The sequence below is a fragment of the Muscardinus avellanarius genome (genome assembly GCF_963383645.1).
Source record: "Muscardinus avellanarius genome assembly, chromosome: 7".
Taxonomy (NCBI): domain Eukaryota; kingdom Metazoa; phylum Chordata; class Mammalia; order Rodentia; family Gliridae; genus Muscardinus; species Muscardinus avellanarius.
Genome location: NC_137793.1, coordinates 72,863,078 through 72,885,199, shown reverse-complemented (window position 1 = coordinate 72,885,199; position 22,122 = coordinate 72,863,078). Strand labels below are relative to the sequence as shown.

At 35.8% G+C, this 22,122-nt stretch overlaps 1 protein-coding gene across 1 annotated transcript; it reads right to left on the bottom strand.

The window, feature by feature from the left end:
• Positions 1 to 361: 361 nt before the first annotated feature.
• GPATCH2 (G-patch domain containing 2) lies at positions 362 to 21,794 on the bottom strand (the record flags this gene model as incomplete). The annotated part of the gene is made up of 6 exons (XM_080698932.1): positions 362 to 394; positions 525 to 604; positions 1,077 to 1,259; positions 4,982 to 5,043; positions 10,629 to 11,345; positions 21,739 to 21,794. 6 exons carry the CDS (start codon positions 21,792 to 21,794, stop codon positions 362 to 364), a joined length of 1,131 nt encoding a protein of 376 aa, XP_080555058.1.
• Between the last annotated feature and the right edge of the window lie 328 nt (positions 21,795 to 22,122).

Below are 22,122 nucleotides of genomic sequence, written 5' to 3'. Positions count from 1 at the left end.
GGTTTAAATCTGGATACTTTTTTTTAGCTTTTGTTAGCATTTTGGCAAAGCATGTAATACATAAGTGGATTTGATGTAAAAAAAAAAAAAAAAACATAGAAGAGAAAAAGATATAAAATTTACAGTAGTTTCTATCCACCCTGGGCCAACCTAGATTTCTAGAAAGCCTCCCCAGTCAGGTTCGCTTTTGACTAAAAGGAAGAATACCAGTCCTCCAGCAAAAACAGCGCCATCTTTGCATCAAAGAGGCTCTCACTTCAATGATATTCCTCCAGGGAAGAGGACAGGAGCCAGGTTCCCTCGAATGTCATTCCCCAGATGTTCAAAACGTAACTAATTTATTAGCATTAGAAGATTTGGTTTATAGGGGAATCTCACTGGTCCAGTTTGTAGCCTACAAAAAAATGGATTATTTTTAAGTATAACATTAGAATATAAATAAAGGATGAGGATGTGGCTTTTTATTCCACAGAAATGGAAACATTTCCAAACATGACAATTCAATAAAAGAAAAGCATGCCTACCATTGAAGTTGAAGTCCCTCCAGATTTTTTAATATTCTTTGAAGGCATTCCATGAAGGCGGCTAAGTCTAGCTTGGAAACCTGGAAAATCAAAGTACTCAATTTAGAAGATACTATGATCCCCAAATCATAGGGAAAGATCCTTTAGATAGAAAATTAAAATGGGTTGTTGGTAGAGGTGAACACCAAGAGTATTACTGAAGAAATGTAAAAGTAAACTTTTAAAAAGAAATAAAACAATGCCTTGTAGGATTCGAATAAAGTGAGCAGTTAACTAGTGTATAGACCTTAACAAGTAACATCCAAGGCATTTCTCTTTGCCCAATTCACCTTCCTATCGGCATTTTCTCCATGAGCCTAGTAAGAAAACAATTTTCCTAGTAATTTGATATCATCATGAATTATAATAGTTGAATTAGTGGGTTGTTGACATGTTTCTTTATAGCATCTGTGTTTATATTCTCTAATTTCCATTTTAGCCTATATTTTCTCAATGAACATTCCAAAATTGAGTACAGTTTCATTGTATGCCCAGTCAGGAAGTGCTACTGACCTCTTCTGCCCTGATGAGACATAAGGGGGAAAGAACCAGTTAAGATACTTTCAAAGACAGGATCTGGTAAATTTCTGTCTAGCGTGGTAGGATCTTCCTTTTCCCACCAGGGGACAACGCCAGTGATGCCACAGGCTCCACCCGATTCCTTTTCGTAGAACCAGTCACTCTGTTCATCATCACCTGTGGAAATACAAGAAATTTCCCCAGAGATTCAGTTCTGCCATCCAAATATATAATTTAGGTTGTCAAATAAAAATAAAAGATATCATTTAAATATGAACTCAGATGAAAGATTAATTTTTAATATAAGGATATAGTATAAGTATTGCATGGGGCAGAGTTATACTAAAAATTGTTACTTATTTATAGCTCAAATTTAACTAAGGATTCTGTGTTTTATCTGGCAAAGATACATAATCTATAAAAAAAACTTTTTACTATAGTTTCACTTAAGAAATATTCTCTAATACTGTAATAATAAGCACTGGCATCAACAAAAACACAAAATATTGTATTTTAGAATGAACTGATAAAATGAAAAAGACATGGTAAACTGGCTAATCCTTTGGCAAAATCTCTAGGGGAACTCACTTAAGTTATTCCCTTCCACAGTAAGAAAAAAGAAATTAATCGCCTGCTAGGAATTAAAAGGTATAAAACTGTGGAACTTGTTCTTTGCAACTGTTTTAATTTCTGATCTGTATGGCATGGAAAGGAGACACAATCATAAACAGATGTGACTAAATAAAGTTAATTCAATTATGTTCACTAAGAAAGTTTTGAAAAAGTTAATTTTATATGAAAAGTGACAACAGATTTTATCAAAAAAAGTAGATTGAGCTTCAACAAGTCAAGTTTTTTTTAAACACTATTATTCACTAATGATGACTTCTGGGAACAATCATGAGAATAACCAGGAGATAATGAGTGACCAATTTGTAATTCAGTTTGAAATAGAGCCTTGTTATGAACCAGTATTCTACTGCTTTAGAAAATAAATTATTAAGAGGTACATAAACATATAAGTGATGCATTTAAAGGAGAAAAAGAGCATTTATAATATGATCAGAGTCATTAAATTCTTCTCATGATTCTTAGAATCTAACACTATTTCTGATTTCTAAAAGGGTCCTCATGATGGCATAAATGTTTTCTTTTTAGAGAGAGGTATTTCTAATTCTTGAAAATCTGTAACTATAAGCATGTCTAAAGCAAACTGAACTAACAAAAACAAGCTTCAATTAAAACTAATTATGTGGCAAACAGCTCTATTTCAGATAAAGAGAGATCAAAAAATTAACAGGAACTGTAAAAAAAAAAAACTAGTCACTAGCTTGTTTCAACTCAGCAATTAGTAAAATTTAATTTTCAAGAAGGGCATGGAGGCACATGCCTATAATTACTAGTACTTGAGAGGCTGAGAAAGGAGGTTCACAGCCAGCCTCCGCAAGGCCTTTTACACTTTGTAAGACCCTGTTTCAGAATAAAACATAGGCCTCGGGGTGTAGTTAAAAGATAGAATGCCACTGGTTCAACACAATGAAAAACAGAGTTACTTGAAAATATTGTAGATTTGAATTCCCAATAAGACAACACTAGTCTAGAAAAATGAGGTTACTTTATTTTTTATGTGATATACAAATTACTCTTAAAAGGGAAATCAAATAGCCATTGATTACCAACCCAGGCAAGGAATCAGACAGACCAATTAGAATTTTAGCATTTTGTGACACTGAAAAAGTTAGCCAGGCGTGTTGGTGCATGCCTATAATCCCAGAATTTAGGAGGCTGAGGCAGGAGGATAGTGGTTTGAGGACAGCCTCAGCTACTGAGTGAGGCCCTCTGCAACTAGGTGAGACCCTGTTTGAAAATAATGAATAAAAAATAGGGCTGGGGGTGTAGCTCAGAGATAAAATGCCTCTGGGTTCCATCCCCAGTACCGCAAAAAAAAGAAAAGTTAATTTGACTATATTAATATAGGTTTCCAGGTTTTAAAAAATGTATATATATAGCCGGGCGTGGTGGCATGCTTGTAATCCCCGCGCTTGGGAGGCGGAGACAGGAGGATCGCGCAGGTTCGAAGCCAGCCGTGCTGGCGTAAGAGACCCTGTTTCAAAAATATAAAATAGGTCTGGGAGTGTAGCCCGGAGGAAGAAGGGTTTCCAGGAACCCCAGTTCCACCAAAAAAAAAAAAAAAAAAAAAATGTATATATATAGAGAGAGACTCTGGGTGTAGCTCAGTGGCAGAGAGTTCACCTGGCATATGCAAGTCCCTGGGTTCAATCCCCAGCACTGCAAAAACAAGTAAATAAATATAATTAAAAAAAAAAAAAAAAGGCTGGGCGTGGTGGCACACGCTTGTAATCCCCGGGCTTGGGAGGCAGAGACAGGCGGATTGCGCAGGTTCAAAGCCAGCTGCGCTGGTTTAAGAGACCCTGTTTCCAAATAAAAATTCTGATATAAACATAAGTAAAACTACAAAGGCAAAAAAGTTAAAACATTTTATCATTTTATCATTTCATTACACTAATAATATCAATATCAATACTTCCTAACTTTGGGTAAACTCTCTATTTTAACAAAAGTTTAGGTATATGAACATTAAGGTGGTTAAACTCATTTTGGCTCAACGGTTCTAATTAAGCTCAGTTTTGACTCCATAGTTTTAATGTTTTAGGCAAACTCATCTTTAAGACTCTATGGTCTCTAAACCAGGTGCGGTGGCACAGGTTTGTAATCCTGGTATACTTGAGAGGGTGAAACACAGGAAGATCATAGGTCAAGGCCAGTCTCAGCAACTTAGCAAGGCCCTCATAACTTAATAAAACTTTGTTTCAAAATAAAAAATAAAAAAGGCTAGGGGTATAGCTCAGGGGCAGTGCTCCTGGCTTCAATCCCCAATAACACACACACACACACACACACACACACACGCACGCACGCACGCACGCACGCACGCACGCACTCAAAGTCTAGGGTCTTTAAAATAGTAATTGTACTACTTATTTGGGACAACTGGTTTATAAAATAAATGATTGCTCCATCTACATTATTAGTAATGTCAGAGGATGAACAGAATAGACTAAGAAAAACATGTGGGCAACTATTACTTTGTCTCTTTTTTATACATCATTAAATTTATAACTTGAAGCAGTATACTGTTTTTTCTCTTAGAATTTATCGTTTTCTCCTAATGACATGGGAAGATAAACTTTATGATAAGTATTCATAAGTATTATCTTAATTTCATGATTTGTACAAAATATAAAACAGAAAGTTATCAACAGATGTTAACTACATAAAATTGATTCAATTAGGGAGTAATCTTGTCCCCCTGTTAGGGTATTCATATTTTTCATAGCTTCTAAATATTGCAATGCTTAAGTGTGAAAAGCTTCAGAAAGTTTCAAAGATAGAAAACATCTAAGATGTAAGACATTTATTTAAGAGTTTATAATACTGAATTCATAAAAGTTATCTAATTAATTAATAAACAATAGGATGAAAAAGTCACATCTAAATAAAAATGACAAATGATTTGCAAATCTACCTTTATGAATGCTTAAACAGTTTTAAATACAGTTTGAATCAGGTGGTGAATAAGAGCCAGTGTCTTGCAGACTTGCTAAGACACAAAATTGAAAAGACTGAGGTGTGGAATGCTTTCTCAAGGAAAATAATCCCTCATTATTACTATTAGTGCCACATACTAGCTTTGAGAGATAATCAACTACTTTAGGTCAGAAGACAGGACAACTTCCAAACCAGGTAAAAAAACCAGGTACAGTATTAACCCCAGCCCACTAAGCAGAGTGTATAATGTGCATGGATTTCTTATAAGTAACCAGTAATAAGCATTATTTTACATTTTTTCCAAAGAGCAGAAAATGGCATTTCAGTACCTTGTCTTCCCTCATCATTGGTAAACAAACCAGCATCAGTGCTGCTGAGACTGCTGGAATCACTGTAATAAAAAGGAAAAAAAAAAAAAAAAAAAAAAAAAAAAGGAAAGAAAGAAAAAAAAAAGAAACATCAAAAGAACAATTGATCTTTCAGCTGTAAAATTTTAAAGAGACATGGCAGCTCAGAGATTGAACTTAAGCCTGACAAAGATCTAAAAGAAAATAAGATGATTTTTTTTAATCAAACTGCAAATATCCTGGTTCCATTAACTACAGAGCATATTATTTTTGGCACATAAAACCACAGGAATCTAATGGGACCCTGACAGTAAGCCAGATGTGACTGCAACGAGGTGCTGACACAATTGATGCATTTTATTATCTGCTTTCATCAAATGCTCACTGCTCCTTTCTTATGCCCAGCAATTCAGCTTGAGCCTGAAACAGCCCTGCTCAATAAAATGAGAAAAGTCTCAATCAAAAGCCGGCCAAGACTTTCTCAGCACCTGAAATACAAGGGCCTGAGAGGAAATTACTTTTCATAACCACATTTGCAAATATTCTGGAGAAGACATTACTTAAGAATTCACAACTTCATTATTTTGCAAAGAAGACAAAAGTGAACACTAGTGACAATAAATTAAATCAAAGTTAAAGTCACTCAGAGCAAGAAAATGAGTATTGCCAATATTAAGAAGGCTGTGCGCAAAAATCACACAGGTTCTCATTACTTTCACAGAAGTTCAAGGACATGATAAATTCCTAGATTCAACATAAATTAAAACAAATAGCAAACATATGACCACTGTGAACAAACTGTTTAATCCTAATACATCCAATGCTTCTGTAATACTACAGTTAGTTTAAAATACAAGAGAATAAAAATACATAATGAGAAGTTTAACCTCTAAAGAAAACTGTGTGATGCTCTCTAAAAATTCTTATGTACTTTCTTTTGTGCTATAATTTCTAATTTTAGTCAACCAAGAAATTGTCCTATATTTTTAAAAATTAAGACACTTTTTCCATTAGCATCTAGAACAATGTAACCTGACTTACTTAAAATAGGCATCTTATTTTTAAATATTTAAAGTGAAATGTTTAAGATTAAAAGTATTCATAAGATCTAAATCCACATATATTCGAAATATAACATTAATTTTCAAAAATCAATATTAGTGAAAGGGGATTTATCAAGAGGTACATTCTTCCAAGGTAAATTAGATTCTTTAATTTTCTTCAAATTAAGTGAATGTATGAGGCTCCCTACATTATATAATCAGTAGTTAAATAATATTTTCCAAGGGTATCAAATACATATACATATTGTCTTATTTCCCAACACAGATGTTTTTCCATGCATACTGATGTTAGAGCACTAAAAACCCTTCAGGAGTCTGATCTTTGTGCTACTTAGCTGTTTGAACTAATACTGATGTTTTTCCTATTCTTTTTTCTTGTTGCCTTCATCAAAACAAATGAACATCCTTATATATAGCTCGGCGTATAATTCCTTTTCTAAAATCCTTGAGGCAAAATATATTTAAAATTACTCAAATTTTAGAAAGATACACTCTAAAATGCTTCAGAAGAGTCTTAGAGCAGCACTAAATAATCAAACATACTCTATTTGTCAATATAACACGTGAATCTACATATTAAATACAAGTCAGGTTAAGTCCGCCACAAATAAGTTATGTTCTCATAGTTTTTTGGAGTTCAGACTTGCCAACTGTAAATCTCTGTGAAATTGTTTTGGCACTGTGACTTTCTAACCCGAGTTCAGGTTTACCCACTCTTAATTTATTCTGTACACATCCAGGTTAATCGTTTCAAAATACAACGTAAAGTAATGTGATACCCTGGAAGAGAAAGAGGACTTTTAAAAATGTAAAGAAAATTCTAAGAACATAAGGAGCTTACTTAAAGATGTATCAGTATTGGTTCATTAATTGTGACAGAATTACCACAGTAACGTGCAGTACTGCACATTAGATCTAGGTGAGGGGTATATAAGAATATGATATGCATAAACTCTTCAAATTGTTTTTTCATTTTCAATTTTTCTGGGTTTTTTTTTTGGCGGTACATTGCAATGGGACTCAGGAGCATTCTACCTCCGAATGACACCCCAGCCCTATTTTTTGTTCTTTATTTAGAAACAGGGTCTCACTGAGTTGCAAAGAGCCTCACTAAGTAGCTGAGGTTGTCTGCAAACCATGATCCTCCCATCTCAGCCTCCCAAATGCTGGGATTAGAAGTGTACACTACCATGTCTGGCTCAATTGTTCTGTAAGTTTAAAACTCTTTTGAAAGAAAGAAAAAAATTTAGCTGGGTGTGTTGATGCATACCTGTAATCCTAGTACTAGGGAAGCTGAGTCAGGAGGATCACAGGTTCAAGGACAGACTCAGCAAGTAAAGAAGACTCTGAGCAACTTAAGTGAGACTCTGTTTCAAAACAAAAAATTAAAAGGGCTAAGGGTGTAGCTCAGAGGTAAAATGCTCCTGTATTCAATCTGGAGTCACACACACACACACACACACACACACACACACACTCGCTCGCTCGCTCGCTCGCTCGCTCACTCTATAATACACATGAATACACACACATTATAAAAAAATCTTTTACTTAAAAGTCTAAAATTACTATGTCTATTAGACTTAATTTAGATATAAGAGTTTCTATGAAGACATCTTCATCTAAATTCCTCCCGTCCTCATTCTCTTTTGTTTGTGTTCTGTCTCCAAGTGATACACCAAGCTCCTCTCTCCCCAACCTGCCTGCTCCCCTGGACCAGCTCTTAATCCTTAATGATCTTCGTTCAACTTTGCGATACGTTTACATGCATGTATAGAACACGTTTCCTTATTTACATTCCACATCACTGATACCTGTCTAGAAAATCCATTAGCACATATACTGCTGGCTATGTTCAATAAATCAGAGCAAGAACTTGAAAAAGAAATGCTGTTCATTTTCTTTCTGGCTTATCTCCAAGGACATCTCTTCCCTCCTGTGTGTGTGTGTGTGTGTGTGTGTGTGTGTGTGTGTGTGTGATTTTTAAAACTATAATTCAGATGAGAATATCTTGAATAAATGTTTGTTGAAAAACTATACATAAGCTAATATCAAACCCTTTTCCCAATCTGTTCACTATCTCTTTTCCTATGACTGAAACTTAGGGATTATCTGAGAGCATCACTGTACCAAATAGTCACTCAACCCCCACTGATTCCAACTTAAAATCACTCTCAAATACTCTTAAATATATCCCTTCCTGTCCTATCACAGCCATAATTCATCTTCCACTGGATTGACTGGCAGTCAGTAAAAGGTAAACAAAACATTGCTGCCAAGATGATCTTATCTTGATTAAATGTAAACCTAATTGAATTTCCTCACTGCTAAAAACTCTTCACTGACTTCCTATTGTCTATAAAAGTATCCAAACTATTTACATAGAAGGACTTCAAGAAATACTGAAGGCTACAGCCTCAGACCTAGTTTGTAGTTAAACGTGTATTACCCAAAACACCGCATTCATCTCCCAGTCCAAGCCTTTGCACAAGTTGTTCCCTCTACCTAGAAATGACAGCACACATTCTATTTTCTGCATTTGTTTGTCTGACTTACTTCAGCCCAGATGCTGTTGAGGACAGACACTGTATTATTAGTCCAAAGCTATCAGTGACATGGTAGTTAATCAAATGTGTCAAATTTCACACACACACACACACACACACACACACACACACACACACACACAAACACATATATGCACAAAGACAACACAGAATAAAGTTGTTCTTATCTATAAATCAGCTCCAGAAAAGCATGCAGCTTTCTGGGCAGGTGTTATGATGCACACTTATGTAATCCCAGTACTTGGGTGGCTGAGACAGGAGAGTCACAGGTTTGCAGCAAGCCCCAGCTACTTAGTCAGGCCCTCCACAATACAGTGAGACACTGTTTCAAAATAAGGAATGAGAAAATAAAGAAGGTTGGAGGTGTAAGCAAAGAGGTAGAATGCCCCTGGGTTCAATCTCTAGTACCACAAAAAAAGAAAATATATAGCTTTTAATAATAGGAAAATTTTGAAAAGTAATCTAAAGAAACATTTATACTGTTAGAAAAATACCTTAAAAGTTTAGTCATCTTCCCACAGAAGGAATCTGCACCTAACACTAGTGACAACAGAAAATCATTATATAGAAAAGTTTAAAATCTGAGAAAATGTATGGTTTTCTCTTTCTTTTTATACTTCATTCAAGAGTGAAAATAGTCTTTCTGAAAATGTCCACCTGTGCTAATAACTGCCTGGTAGCTTGATCATACCTAATAAATACTCAATTGTCATTTTGTAATGAACCAAAATAAATGATGGGAGTTTCATCTTGTTTCTGTTTCAGGGTAATGTCCTAAGAAGCAAATCAATAAACAACAACAACAAACAACCTGCACAGTCCAGAAAATGGGTAATCTAATTGTGAATAATCCAGAATTGAGAATGTTATCTCCACCACCACACACTGCCCCCAAGGACTTGAGTGATATAATTACTTTTACATCAGGATGAGTGATCCTCAGTCACAATATTAGAGTACAAATAATTCCCATTCCTATAAAAATAAATGACAATTTCTTAAAGGAGATACCTGAAGCCTTCCTAAAACATTTTAAGTAAATTTTACTTCTTTAGGAAAATTACATATAAATAGCAAACCATGTCTAATAAAATAACCAGTCATAATCATGGCTGCAATCATATTTACAACAGCAACAGAAAGTTAGATCTACAGCCTAACAGCCTAGGAGTCAAATGATTAAAATGATCCAAATACTACAGATTAAAAATCAAACACTCCTTCCCAAACCATACTTAAAAGGTTTTTTTTTTTTTTGGCTGATGACTGAGCATTTGGTTTTAAGGGCATATGCCCAAAAAGATGAACAATGTAAACATCTCATTTCTTGCAAGTAGCATCAGTTTTACATGAAAGAAAAATGACCAATTACCCATTGATGCTGTAAAAATAGAACTTATCAATTATCATAGTGGTTGTTAGAAAGGATGTATTAGACTCACTGCCAAAAAAAGTGTTGTTTCTTCCATTTTTCTAACAACAAAATCTGGTTGCTCTAGACCGTGAACTGAATTTTACAATTTATAACTGATTCAGAATCCCTACCAAGATACAGATATTTTTAAATATCAAGCCATATATATCAAAGTGCTATAAACTTTTGATTTTCAGAAATAGAATGAGTCATGTACTCTAGAAAGCACCAAAGGCTAAAGCTCTATAATTAAGCAAATAAACAATTATGCATCTAATTCTAAGAGTTACAAATGTGCTATTATTCAAAAGTACACTCTTTCCCACTGAAAATCCATTTCCTTTTCTCTTTGTAGCTGAAAATTAAGTCATTATAACACAATCAAAACTTTGGTAAATCAAATGAGCCATTTTGCTTTGTGCACAACATCATAAATTATAAGGAAATATAGCCATAGTTACAGTAATCTCACTATCATTATTACAATTTATAATTATTTTAAAATAGAATTAATTAAAATATAAAACACATTCAAGCACAAATACTGTAGACAAACATGTTTATGTTTAGAAAATGTAAGTCACCTTTCACTCATGAGCTCATCTGAGACTTTCTGCTCCTCGTAGTCCATCTTGTCCTTATTGGTCTGGCTCATTTCCTCACTTTCTAAAACTACTCCTTCATCTTGAACTTTTGGCCCTTGTCTAATTATTTTCAACTTCCTTTTTTTAACTTTGTTCTTGGTAAATTCTTGATACTGGTAAGCGCGATCATTGTCCATGTCCTGATCTCTACAACCTTCAGACAGCTGGGTCATTGTCCGTTTGTTGGAGACGTCCTGTGGGAGATCGACAGCCATGCGTTTCACCTTTCTCTTCCTGCGGAGAGTTCTGTTGCCCAGATTATCCACAGCAAAATCAGACTCATGCCACAGAGGTCTTTTCCCTCGAACATTGTTATTTAAGTTTGATGATGGCCTGCGCTTGGCCACTAGCATTTGGTCATCAGAGTCACTATGATCTTTCTTATTGTTATTGTGATTCTCTCTATAGTCCTTGTTTGGTTCTTCTAAACTAGAATCAGAGCCTTCACTAAGGCAGTGACCAGCCTCCCACGGGTGGTGAACATTGTAAGACCTCCGCTTCCTCCCTCTCCTTTTTCTGGCTTGGCGTTTCAGAGGGCAAGAAATACTTCGAGAATGGTCTCCTGTTTCTGCGAAACCCCCTCGCGCTTGCTCTGAGCTCTCTTCCAGTGCTGAGACAAGATCGTGAACCAGTTCCTCCATGGTTCTACTGAAATGCCTACATTTTTTTGAGAAAGAAAAAAATTAAGTCACCCTTAGCTGTATAGCTGTATAGTTTTCTATAGCATTCACTCTAAATTTTACTAAAATTAAGTCATTTCTAAATGTGTGAAAGCTACTTAATTTTCCCAATGTTTTACCATTTCCAATATTCCAATTCCTTTTAAACTTCTTCTGTAAGTTCTTTTATTAAACATAGAAATTACTTCAAGATAGAAAAAGCATAATATCAGCGAAAGAAAATCTCAGTACTTTTACATTTTTACTATGTAATTATAGAAAAGCTCTTTTTCTGCTTAAAGTAACTGTTCCCTTACTTTCTTCTGTACTTTTTCTTAAACCAGTTTTCCTTAGAGCAGATAACTTTCTCAGTCCTCTCGCTGCCCACTAATTTCTACCCAACCACTGCCACAATATAAGAAGCAAACGGAAAGGTACTTTCAAGAATTATCATATATGTGAAAAGTAAGTTAACCAAATACTTGGCATATATTTAGGCCACAATAATCCTATCTCAGTGAAGCAGAAACATGTTTACATCAAAACTGAAGCCTCAGTGGTATAAAAGGAACCATCACTAATTAATTCTGAAGCAGTCTACTTAGACTTTTTTAGTTAGCATGGATAAGTATCAATGTTCTTTGGAAACATTAATAAAATATATATTTCTTTTTAAACCCAGTTCCCAAAGGATGGCATAGATGGTCAAAGTAGAATTAAACTCAAAGCACCAACCCTGGACTGGAAGATAGAATGTATATTGTGAGCAATTACATAACATGATATTGCCTTTTAGTTAATGTGGGTTTGTATTTTCCAAATCTAGCTTCTTTGGCAATCTGAATGTATAAACAAAAGCCAATGTGGATACATGTTTTTCCAAAAACATAATTCATATATTTAAATACACTTCTGGAAGATCATTGAGATTTCTGTTTCCCTGTAAAAGGATTTTATATATAATTCTGGTTTCAAAGTATAGTATTAGGAGAAATTGTGTCACCTCGGAATTAGCATTAAATCAGAACAGAGGCTACAAATCTGACTACATTAATAAGCCAAACAGATTTTTTTTCCATTACCTGTACGCTAATAACTTACTGCAATGAATGTCTAGTTCTTTTCCTATAATTCCATTTCTTTGAAAAAAATGTAGTATGAAAGGCCTATTATCTCTGAATATTGTACCTTTAAGAAAATTCATCTGTTGACAAATTAAAATGTATTAAAATAAAGAGCCTTTTTCTTAAAGACTGTAGTTTCTAGAGTTACTTAAGTTTTGGGGATAAGGTTTTCTGTCAATGGGCGAATGACTATTAAATATGAACTATTAAATATTAAACATAAATATTAAGCATAAAATTAAATCAAGGCATGAATATAATCTCTAATTCAAATTGCAGCCTATTTTGAAGTTGTGATTTATTGTTTTATTTCAGAAGAGAACAACTGAACTGGGGATATAGCTCAGTGATAAGGGCATTAGCCTAGAAACCTTAAGTTCCACCCCCAATATTGCAAGGAAGGATAGAAGGTGAAAGAAAGGAGAAAAGGAAAGGAAACAAAAATAAAAGAGCAGATAGCCTTACCTTTGGAGAAAGACTAACATACCCATTAAGTCCACTCAAATCTGATACTCTTCAGTTAATTTTAGTTCAAAAAGTATTGGCATAACCAAATGAGTTTAACAAAGTATAGTACTATTATCAAAATGAAAGCAAAATTCCTTGAGAATCTCATTAAAATTCTGTTGCCTCAGCTGGGCATGGTGGCGCACGTTTATAATCCCAGCATTTGGGAGGCTGAGACAGGATGGAGGTTCTCAGGTAGCCTCAGCTACTTAGTGAGGCCCTTTGCAACTCAGTGAGACCCTGTTTCAAAATAAATAAGAAATATAGGGCTGGGGATGTAACTTGAAGGTAGAATGCCCCTGGGTTCCATCCCCAGTATTGAAGAGAAAAAAAAAAGAATTGTGCTAACTTTATTCAATTTATACTGTTTCCAAAAAATCTAGCCAGCATGGTGGTGCAAGCTTGTTATCCCTGTGCTTGGGAGGCAGAGACAGGAGGATCACGCAGGTCAAAGCCAGCCTCGCTGGCTTAAGAGATCCTGTTTCCAAATAAAAATATAAAAAATAGGTGTCTGGGAGTGTAGCCCGGAGGTAGAAGGGTTTCCAGGAACCCCAATACCACCAAAATTTAAATTAAATAAAAATCTAATATATTTTTAAAATGTTAACTTGAAAAATCCAATTCATTCTATGATTTCATTCAAACAAGAATCAACTAAAATTTACTTTTAAAAGTTTTTGTTATAGCCGGGTGTGGTGGCACCCACTTATAATCCCAGCATTTGGAAGGCTGAGACAGGACAGCCTTAGCTACTTAGTTCAAGGACAGCCTCAGCTACTCAGTGAGACCCTCTTTCAAAATAAAGAATAAAAAATAGGGCTGGGGGTATACCTTGGAGGTAGAACGCCCCTAAGTTCCATCCCCAGTACTGAAATAAAAAAAAAATTGTTGAAATCTTACAAAAACACAGAAAAAAATACATTGAATGTAAATGTAATTCAAAGTTCAAATCACTTTCTCCCCCCACAATTTCAAATACCTAGACTCTGCCACAAAACAATCCCTACCAAAATCACTGTTAATGAGTCAACAGTGTTAGTCAGTTAATGTCAAGATGCTTCACTAACATCTCATTCACTATTCACGTAGAAAGAAAGCATGAGAGGAGCCATCATGTGAAAACTAGCTGTTTTATTTCCTCTGCTTTGACAGCTGCATTGTAGCATCAGAAGACCAGTGTATTAAAATACTACATGTTAAAAATAAAATAAGACCTTTCCTAGTAGAAGGGAAACCTAGAGAGAACTATTCTGTGAAATCTGTACCTACTGAATATCTGGTTGTACTTTACTAAATTTACTTTAACTTGAGATTCTGATACACACATATTGATACATTATTTAAAACTATTTCTCTTCATTTGGAACTCATAGGGAAATTAAATCTTTGGTTTGGAGGACAGTTATTATTGGACATAATATATAAAACGTTAGTTTATTAATAGTTTACTTAGGATGGTCCAAATAAAACAGAATGGTCCAAAAAAAATATTACAGTCCTACTCTCTAAATGCAGTTAAGAGTTTATAAAAGGAAATAAGCAGATGAGCATTTTTTTCAGATGGTATAAGATTATGCTGAGCATTTAAAAACAAATGATGAAATAAAGATGGGATACACTGGTCTTATTTAGTAATTTTTGGTTAAGGGCCAAGCAATACTAAATGTAAGTAAATTAGTGATTTGCTATCCTTAGGTTTCTTACCACCAGGCTATAAACATTTTAGAAAAAGGTATTCCAGAAAACACATGTTTAAAGAGCCAGGAAGATCAACACCAAGTGTGGTGGTGCACACTCGTAATGACAGTACTTAGGAAGCAGAGACAGGAAGATCATGGGTTCCAGCAACACAGCAAAGCCCTAAGATAATTAAAGCCCTTAAGCAACTATTTCAAAAATAAAATAGCTCAGTAGTAGAATGCTCTTGGGTTCAATCTCTAGTACCATGGGGGGGAGGGGGTGTCAGGATCATTAGCCAAATGTGGTGGTACACACCTGTAATCCCAATACTTGGAGGCTGAGGAGTCAAAAGGATGGCGGGTTCAAGGCCAGCCTCAGCAACCTGGCAAGACCCTTTGCAACTAAGCAAGACCCTGTTTCAAGATTAATATTTAGAGGTGTAGGGTAGAGGTAAAATACCCCCGGGCCCAATTCCTAGTACAAAATATAAATAAAGTCAGGAGATTCAATTAAATGAAGAAAATATGGCATTGGTTTAAGGATTTCTTTCAAATGTTTCTGGTTTAAGAAGAAAAATCAGGAAGCTCCCTTATTCCTAATTTGCTGTTTACATTTGCTCAAAGGACTAGAAATTGACTGATGGCCCAAGAGCTCTTAAATGGCAGATAAAATACAGATAGGTAACTCAGCAGGAATGAAGCCCCATAACCAGATCCTCCCCAATAATTATCAGGTAACTATTTTATTAATAAATATTGTTTTTCAAAGCCTCTATTACCAATACCTGCTATCTCGAAGAGGGAAAAATATACTTTTCATAGAAAAATTAATCAGGAATAATATCTTTGCCTGGCTGCTAACAAAAACAACAAAAAACACCTGTATAACAAGAGGGTATAGCTGGGCGTAGAAGCAGATGCCTGTAATCCCAGGACCTGGGAGCCTAGATAGGAGAATCACAAGTTCTAGGTCAGCATGGGCAACTTAGGAAGACACTGTCTCAAAATAAAAAATAAAACGGAGGCTGGGTAGGCATGGTAGAGCACACTTGTAACCTCAGTACTAGGGAGGTTGAGACAGGAAGATTACAGGTTCACCGCCAGCCTCAGCTACTTGTGAGGCCTTCTACAACTTAGTGAGGCCCTGTTTCAAAACAAGGAATAAAAAAAAAAAAAAAAAAAAAAAGAGCAGGAGGCATAGCTCAGAGGTAGAATGCAGTATCTCAAAAAGGGGTGGGGGTTGAAATGCAGCTCAACAGTAGAGCACCACTGAATTAAATCCCCAGTCTCACAAAAAAAGAAAACAAAAAAGGATATATATGCTTTCCCAATAAATAAATCCATCCCGTTCATTAAGAAACAAAAACCTGGGGCTAAGAGTATAGCTCAGTGGTAAAACATCTGGCTAGGATGTGTGAGGCTTTGGGTTCAATCCCCAGTAACCAACACACACACACACACACACACACACACACACACACACACACACACACCCTTCTAGATTTAACTAAAAAGTAACTGATAACAGCTATTAAATATAAAATAAAGGAAAAGAACTCAGATACTGCTTACCATTTAGTACATGGTAAAAATCTTCACCTCTCTAAAACATATTGCTTCTTCTACATAGGTAAGTAATTTTCTTAGTGGAGAGCTAAATATAACTTACATGCTGCTAAAGACAACTTTAGTTGGCTTTGAAATTTTTCAGGGAAGAAATAATCATTTATGTTAATTATTTAAGACAAATTCAGTGTGTACAATAGTGTGCTAACACAGTACACAAAGACTATGCTGATGAAAATACCACTGACTTCACAGCCTTTAGAAGAAAACAGTCATGGAATTACATATTTTGACGTCATGTTAGCTTTATTTAAGATAGGAAAGGTTGGATAGGAAAGGGTTAATTGGTCCAGAACCGTATACTGCAAACAGCTGAATAGTACAGATAAAAATTAACACATAATGTAGATGATTGGCAATGGGTGACAATACATACAAATGGTTAAACCTTAATGATGCTAGATCAACGGCTAAATTTTATGACTAAGCACATTTAAAAAACTACCTTAAGTTTAAGATGTCTGCTGCTTATTGAAACTGATAAATGTCCTTTCTTAATGGTAAGAAAAATAAGTCTTTATTTCAACCTGATAATTTATTGAGACCATAACTCCCAGTACTTGGAAGGCTAAGACAACAGGATCACAGGTTCAAGGCCACTCTCAGCAACTTGGTTAGACCTCTCAGCAACTTGGTTAGACCATTTCAAAGTAAAAAGTAAAAAACCGGGCTGGAGGTGTAGCTCAGTGGTAGAAAATCTGGGTTCAATCCCTAGTACCCCTTCAAAAAAAAAAGAGACTATGGCTTCAATTTTCTTTTTCTATATTTGGGAGTGGTGTCATTTTAGACTATTAAGAATAACCCTAAGTGTTAATTTTTTTTTTCTTTTGGGCGGTACTGGGGATGGAACCCAGGAGCATTCTACTTCTGAGCTACACCCGCAACCCTATTTTGTATTCTTTATTTTAAAACAAGGCCTCACTAAGTAACTGAAGCTGTTCACAAACCCATGATCCTCCTGTTCAACCTCCCAAGTACTGAGATTATAAGCGTGAACCACTAGTATAGAAATTCCTTGACCTATCTATGTAAATTACTAATCATAAGCTACATTTTTCTCTTTTTGAAAGTGATGATGAGTTGGGGTATGGAGAACTATCTTTTTCTGAAACTTGTATATGATTAATTATAGTTTTACAGTAACACTAGACAATAAATGGAATATATTTCTCTGCAGAAAAAAGGTTGTGAGGAAATTATAAAGCATTAGCTCTAAAATCAAAGTTATGAATTTAACAGCTAAATTCTGTTATATTCATTAGCTGTAGAGCTCTGAATAAGTTATCTTCTGATTCTATATATTTATCAGACTTAAAAAATCCTAAGTTTAAAAAACTGTGTAGGTCTGACCTACTTTAATACACAGATAAAATTAGAAAGGATTAAAGCAAATAATCTTTACCAGCTAAACATTAATAATCTGTACCAAACGGAAAAACTCATTTCCCAAAATGGGAGTACAAGTTACACTGATTTTCTATTTAATTATATAAGTACTGTTGGCAGCTGCTATTTTGTCATCACCAAACGGAGACTTGGAACGCTTTCTTCTCTCTTTACCTGGCAACTTGTTGAAAACCAAATCATGATTAGCTTTAAGAAAAAGTCTGAACTCTACTTTTTAAATAAATTACTTAATGAGCCAAGCTCATTTATTATTTAAATTGGACCATCTTTAAATTTTTTTTATTTCATTTAATGACTTTGAGCCATTTGCAGCTTTTCTTATTTTCTCTAATTGCCTTTAAAATGGTAAGATTAGTTTTTTTAAACTGCCAAAATGAAATAAAGTTGAAGTCTAAATCAAACAAGGCAAAAAAATTAGAGAAAAGTAATTCACTTGAATTCTTGACAATATGAATATATTCGAGTTCATCTTAGGTAAGCATTTAGTAGAGCAAAAAATGAATCTTCTTCATTGCCTGTGCATTGTAACTGATTAAGAAGCAATTGCTGACTATGTATTATATCCTGAATTCTTAGATTGAAAATGAGAAGAAAAATATTAATTAAAAGTACCCATCGTACTGCTTGATGTTTAAAAAAGTCAGATAAACAAGCCAATGAATGACTGAATGAATGTATGAACAGATAACAAGAATTATGATTCTACTAAAAATTTTAGACAGTCTGGATTGTAAATTTCAACCACGTTTACAAACCAGACTCTTTAAATTTTAGTTAATGTGTGAAAGTATGGGTAAACTATCAAAGATGGCTTAAGATTTCTAGCTTAACATTAATAAGAATGCTAAGAAGCTATACCAAAATTAATTGCTTGCCCCAAATCATAATGGCTAGTGTTTTGATTCTTAATTGAAAGAAAATCTTAAATCAAACAAACCTGACAGCAGGTAACTTAGTTCAAGTAAAAAACAAAAAATCAGTTATTCAAAAACATGCAACTTTTACGATGCAGTTTTCTAGATCTAAAAATATCAAAATATCAAATAAAAACGAAATTGCAAAAACTAAGGGCCAAGGTACACAGTTAATTTTAATAGCCTTAAGAAAGAAAAAAAAAAAAAAACCAAAGCCACATTAACAAAGTTAAATAAACATAATACCATAGTTTTGTTTTTAAACATTACTGACATTTATGCACATCGTGCCTCAAAATTGAGAAATTAACCTTCACATTGGAGAAAAGATTAAGAAAAATCAAGATAGAATATTAAATACACTCAAGATTCCAGATTGGTTAATAAATCTGGGAATATAATTTTCAGTTTATGTATTCCTTGGGTTAGGAATTTTCCTAGGCATACTGTTAATCATACTGCAAGTAAGATATTTAGGTGAGTTTTATGAACCATCTTTGCCTCGATGTCACTTATCTAAAATGCAAAGAATGATGTACCAACCTCAACAGTTTCCTGAGATGACAGAGGCATGTAAAACCTGGCACCAACTAACTCCTTAGTGGTTGCAACCCCAGTGGCACTGGGATTTCATTACTGGCATAAAAGAAATATGCACAGTATATTAAATGTTTGCTAAATGAAAATTCCATCAAGAAATTTTGAATGACTGGACAGCTGCACAGGTCAACTACAAAATAAAGATTTTCACGGGGTGTGGCAGCACATGCTTATAATCCCAGTACTTGGGAGGCTGAGACAGGAGGAGCACAGGGCCTTTTCCAGCCTCAGCTATAATGCAGTGGGGCCATCTGCAATGTAATGAGACCCTGTTTCAAAATAAAAGAATAAAACAGGGTTGGCGGTGTAGCTCAGAGGTAGAATGTCCCTGAGTTCCATCCCCAGTACCCCCCCCACACACACACACAAAAGGTTCTCATTTTCTGGGATACATTTTTTCAGCTAAATCAGGCATGATTTCAAGAATTTCATATGCAAACACTCATTTGCTTGGTATTATGTTCTACTCTGGTGCCATTAAAAAGGATGAGTTTTGCCGGGTGTGGTGGCACACACTTGTAATCCCTGCGCTTGGGAGGCGGAGACAGGAGGATCATGCTGGTTCAGAGCCAGACTTGCTGGCTTAAGAGATCCTGTTTCCAAATAAAAAAAATATAAAATAGGTCTGGGAGTGTATCCCGGAGGTAGAAGGGCTTCCAGGAACCCCAGTACCACCAAAAAAAAAAAAAAAAAAAAAAAAAGGATGAGTTTTATGTCAACAAGTAAAAATAAGAGTAGGCTCTTCAAAAGAGAACTGAAGAATGTGCCTCTGTTTGAAAGAGATAATCTGGGTAAGATTTGGAAGGTAGAGCAAGGAGTTAAGAAAGAGGGTCATAATTTCTAATTAAACAGTACAGTACTTACCCTACAAATCAGTATCACCATAGTAAGAGCAGAGCAACCCACGCAGCACATTCCTCTCCCTCACTTAACCAAGATACTGCATAGTGAAATATTATGAAAGGTATACGCAGCAGAAACTATGGAATAGTGAAAATGTCATTTATCTTATATTGTGTGGCAGTTACACAAGTATATACAACTACCAAAACTAATAAAAATTAAGTGCTTAAGAACTATGCCTTTTATTCTATGATAATTATAGCACTTAAAAATGACTCATTTAGCCAGAAGTGGTGGCCCACGCTTGTAATCCCAGCAATCGGGAGGCTGAGAGTGGAGGACGCCTCCCCAACCTACACTTGTAATCCCAACATTTGGGAGGCTGAGACCAGAGGATCAGGCTCCAGGACAGCTTCAGCTACTTAGTGAGATACTGTTTCAAAATAAAGAATTAAAACATAGGGCAGGGGGTGTAGCTCGGTTGTCTAATGCCCCTGGGTTCCATCCCTATACCCCCAGGGGGGGAAAAAAAAAAAGTCTCATTTAAAAAGTGTTCCTTACTTTTCTCACTGGAAATATGAGAATTGCCAAGTAGCTTAATCAAATCTATATTCATTATAAAATAAACTCAAAATAATCTAATCCAAATCAAAATACTTTGGGCAAGAAACTCTTGTCATCTTTTCATTTGTAGGCAATGTAAAAGAAGTTCTCTTTGCAATTATAGACTTCTAGAACTCCTCATGTTCAACTTTCTGTGGAATCTACAAATGCACTTTTAAGCCACATTTGTATACCTGTTGGTCAAATTTTTATGTTTGAGGATTTCCATGAGAAATTTGCTTGTTTGTTTCACTGCTTATGTTGTGTATACTTGCAGGAAAAAGCTTGGAAGAAATATAAGACGTTTTGCAGGATTTTAGCTAGAAATAAAAATTAAAAAAGCTTCTACCTCTAGGACTAAAATGTGCTGAGAAACTTGGGAGAAGTCACTTAAATATTCTGTTCCTGGGATATTCTTGTATCACGGAGTTGTCCTAGGCTAACGTGTAACTTGTGAAGGCAGTCTGAAAAGCTAATGCAGTAGATTATTCTAAAGTGGCACTGGTAAACTTTAGAAATGCTGAAATCCCAACTTTATTGTGGCATTTATATGTTCTTAGACAGCATCTACACACATCTCATTCTAACTAGAACGGAATGTTCAGAGTGATGGAAATCTGGTAGGCTACTCCGCCTACAAAAAGGGGGTGGGACTGGAGTAATCTCTCTTGTACTACTAAACTTCCAGAACTCCAGATTGCTGGCATTTAATCTTCCAAGAAACTTGCCATAATCTGGCAATTTTGCCAGCGAAGCTGAAAATAAGGCCTGGACTAAGATTAAAGTACTCCCGTCCCTCGTCTTGTCAGCAAGCAATCGAGGAAGAGATCGGTTGCTGTGTAACACGCAGAGCTTGATTCCTACAATACACTGTTGGGCTATCAGCAAGCGTTTAGTGAATCCCTTCACATATCCTTAGCACACCCAAAAAACTCCCGCATGCTGCGTCCCGCCCAGGCACGAGTGAGAGCAAGGCCTGCGAGTGTTCAGATCGTCCACAGACTCCCTCCCCCGTCTCCTCCAGGTCCAGCGGCCTCTGGCCAACACACCCCTTCCTGGGCGCCCACCCTCGGGGCCGCCAGCCTCACCAGCTGTTCCCGGCGGCTGGAGCTCCGATCGGTTGAAGCCCGGCGGCCCCGAACATTAACGACACCGAGGAGCCGGGCCTCGAGGCTCGGGCCCGAGAACTGACTCCAACTACCGAGCCCCGGCCACTTCCAAAGAGCAGTTCAGCATTTTGAGCGGAGCTTCCGGAAGCCGACGCGAGCGGAAGCCGGATGTCCGGAGCAACCATTCAGTCTCCTCCCTCCTCTCCGTAAGGTCGTCTCTTTTTACGCATAGAAGAGGCAGAGGTAAATAAATTAAACATCTTTGCTCTACAAAAAATTCCTAAGTCTCCAACCAGGGTTTATAAAGACTGAAAATGGCGAAATTAAAAAAAAGGAGTGAGCGGACAGCGGCACCCCCGGGAG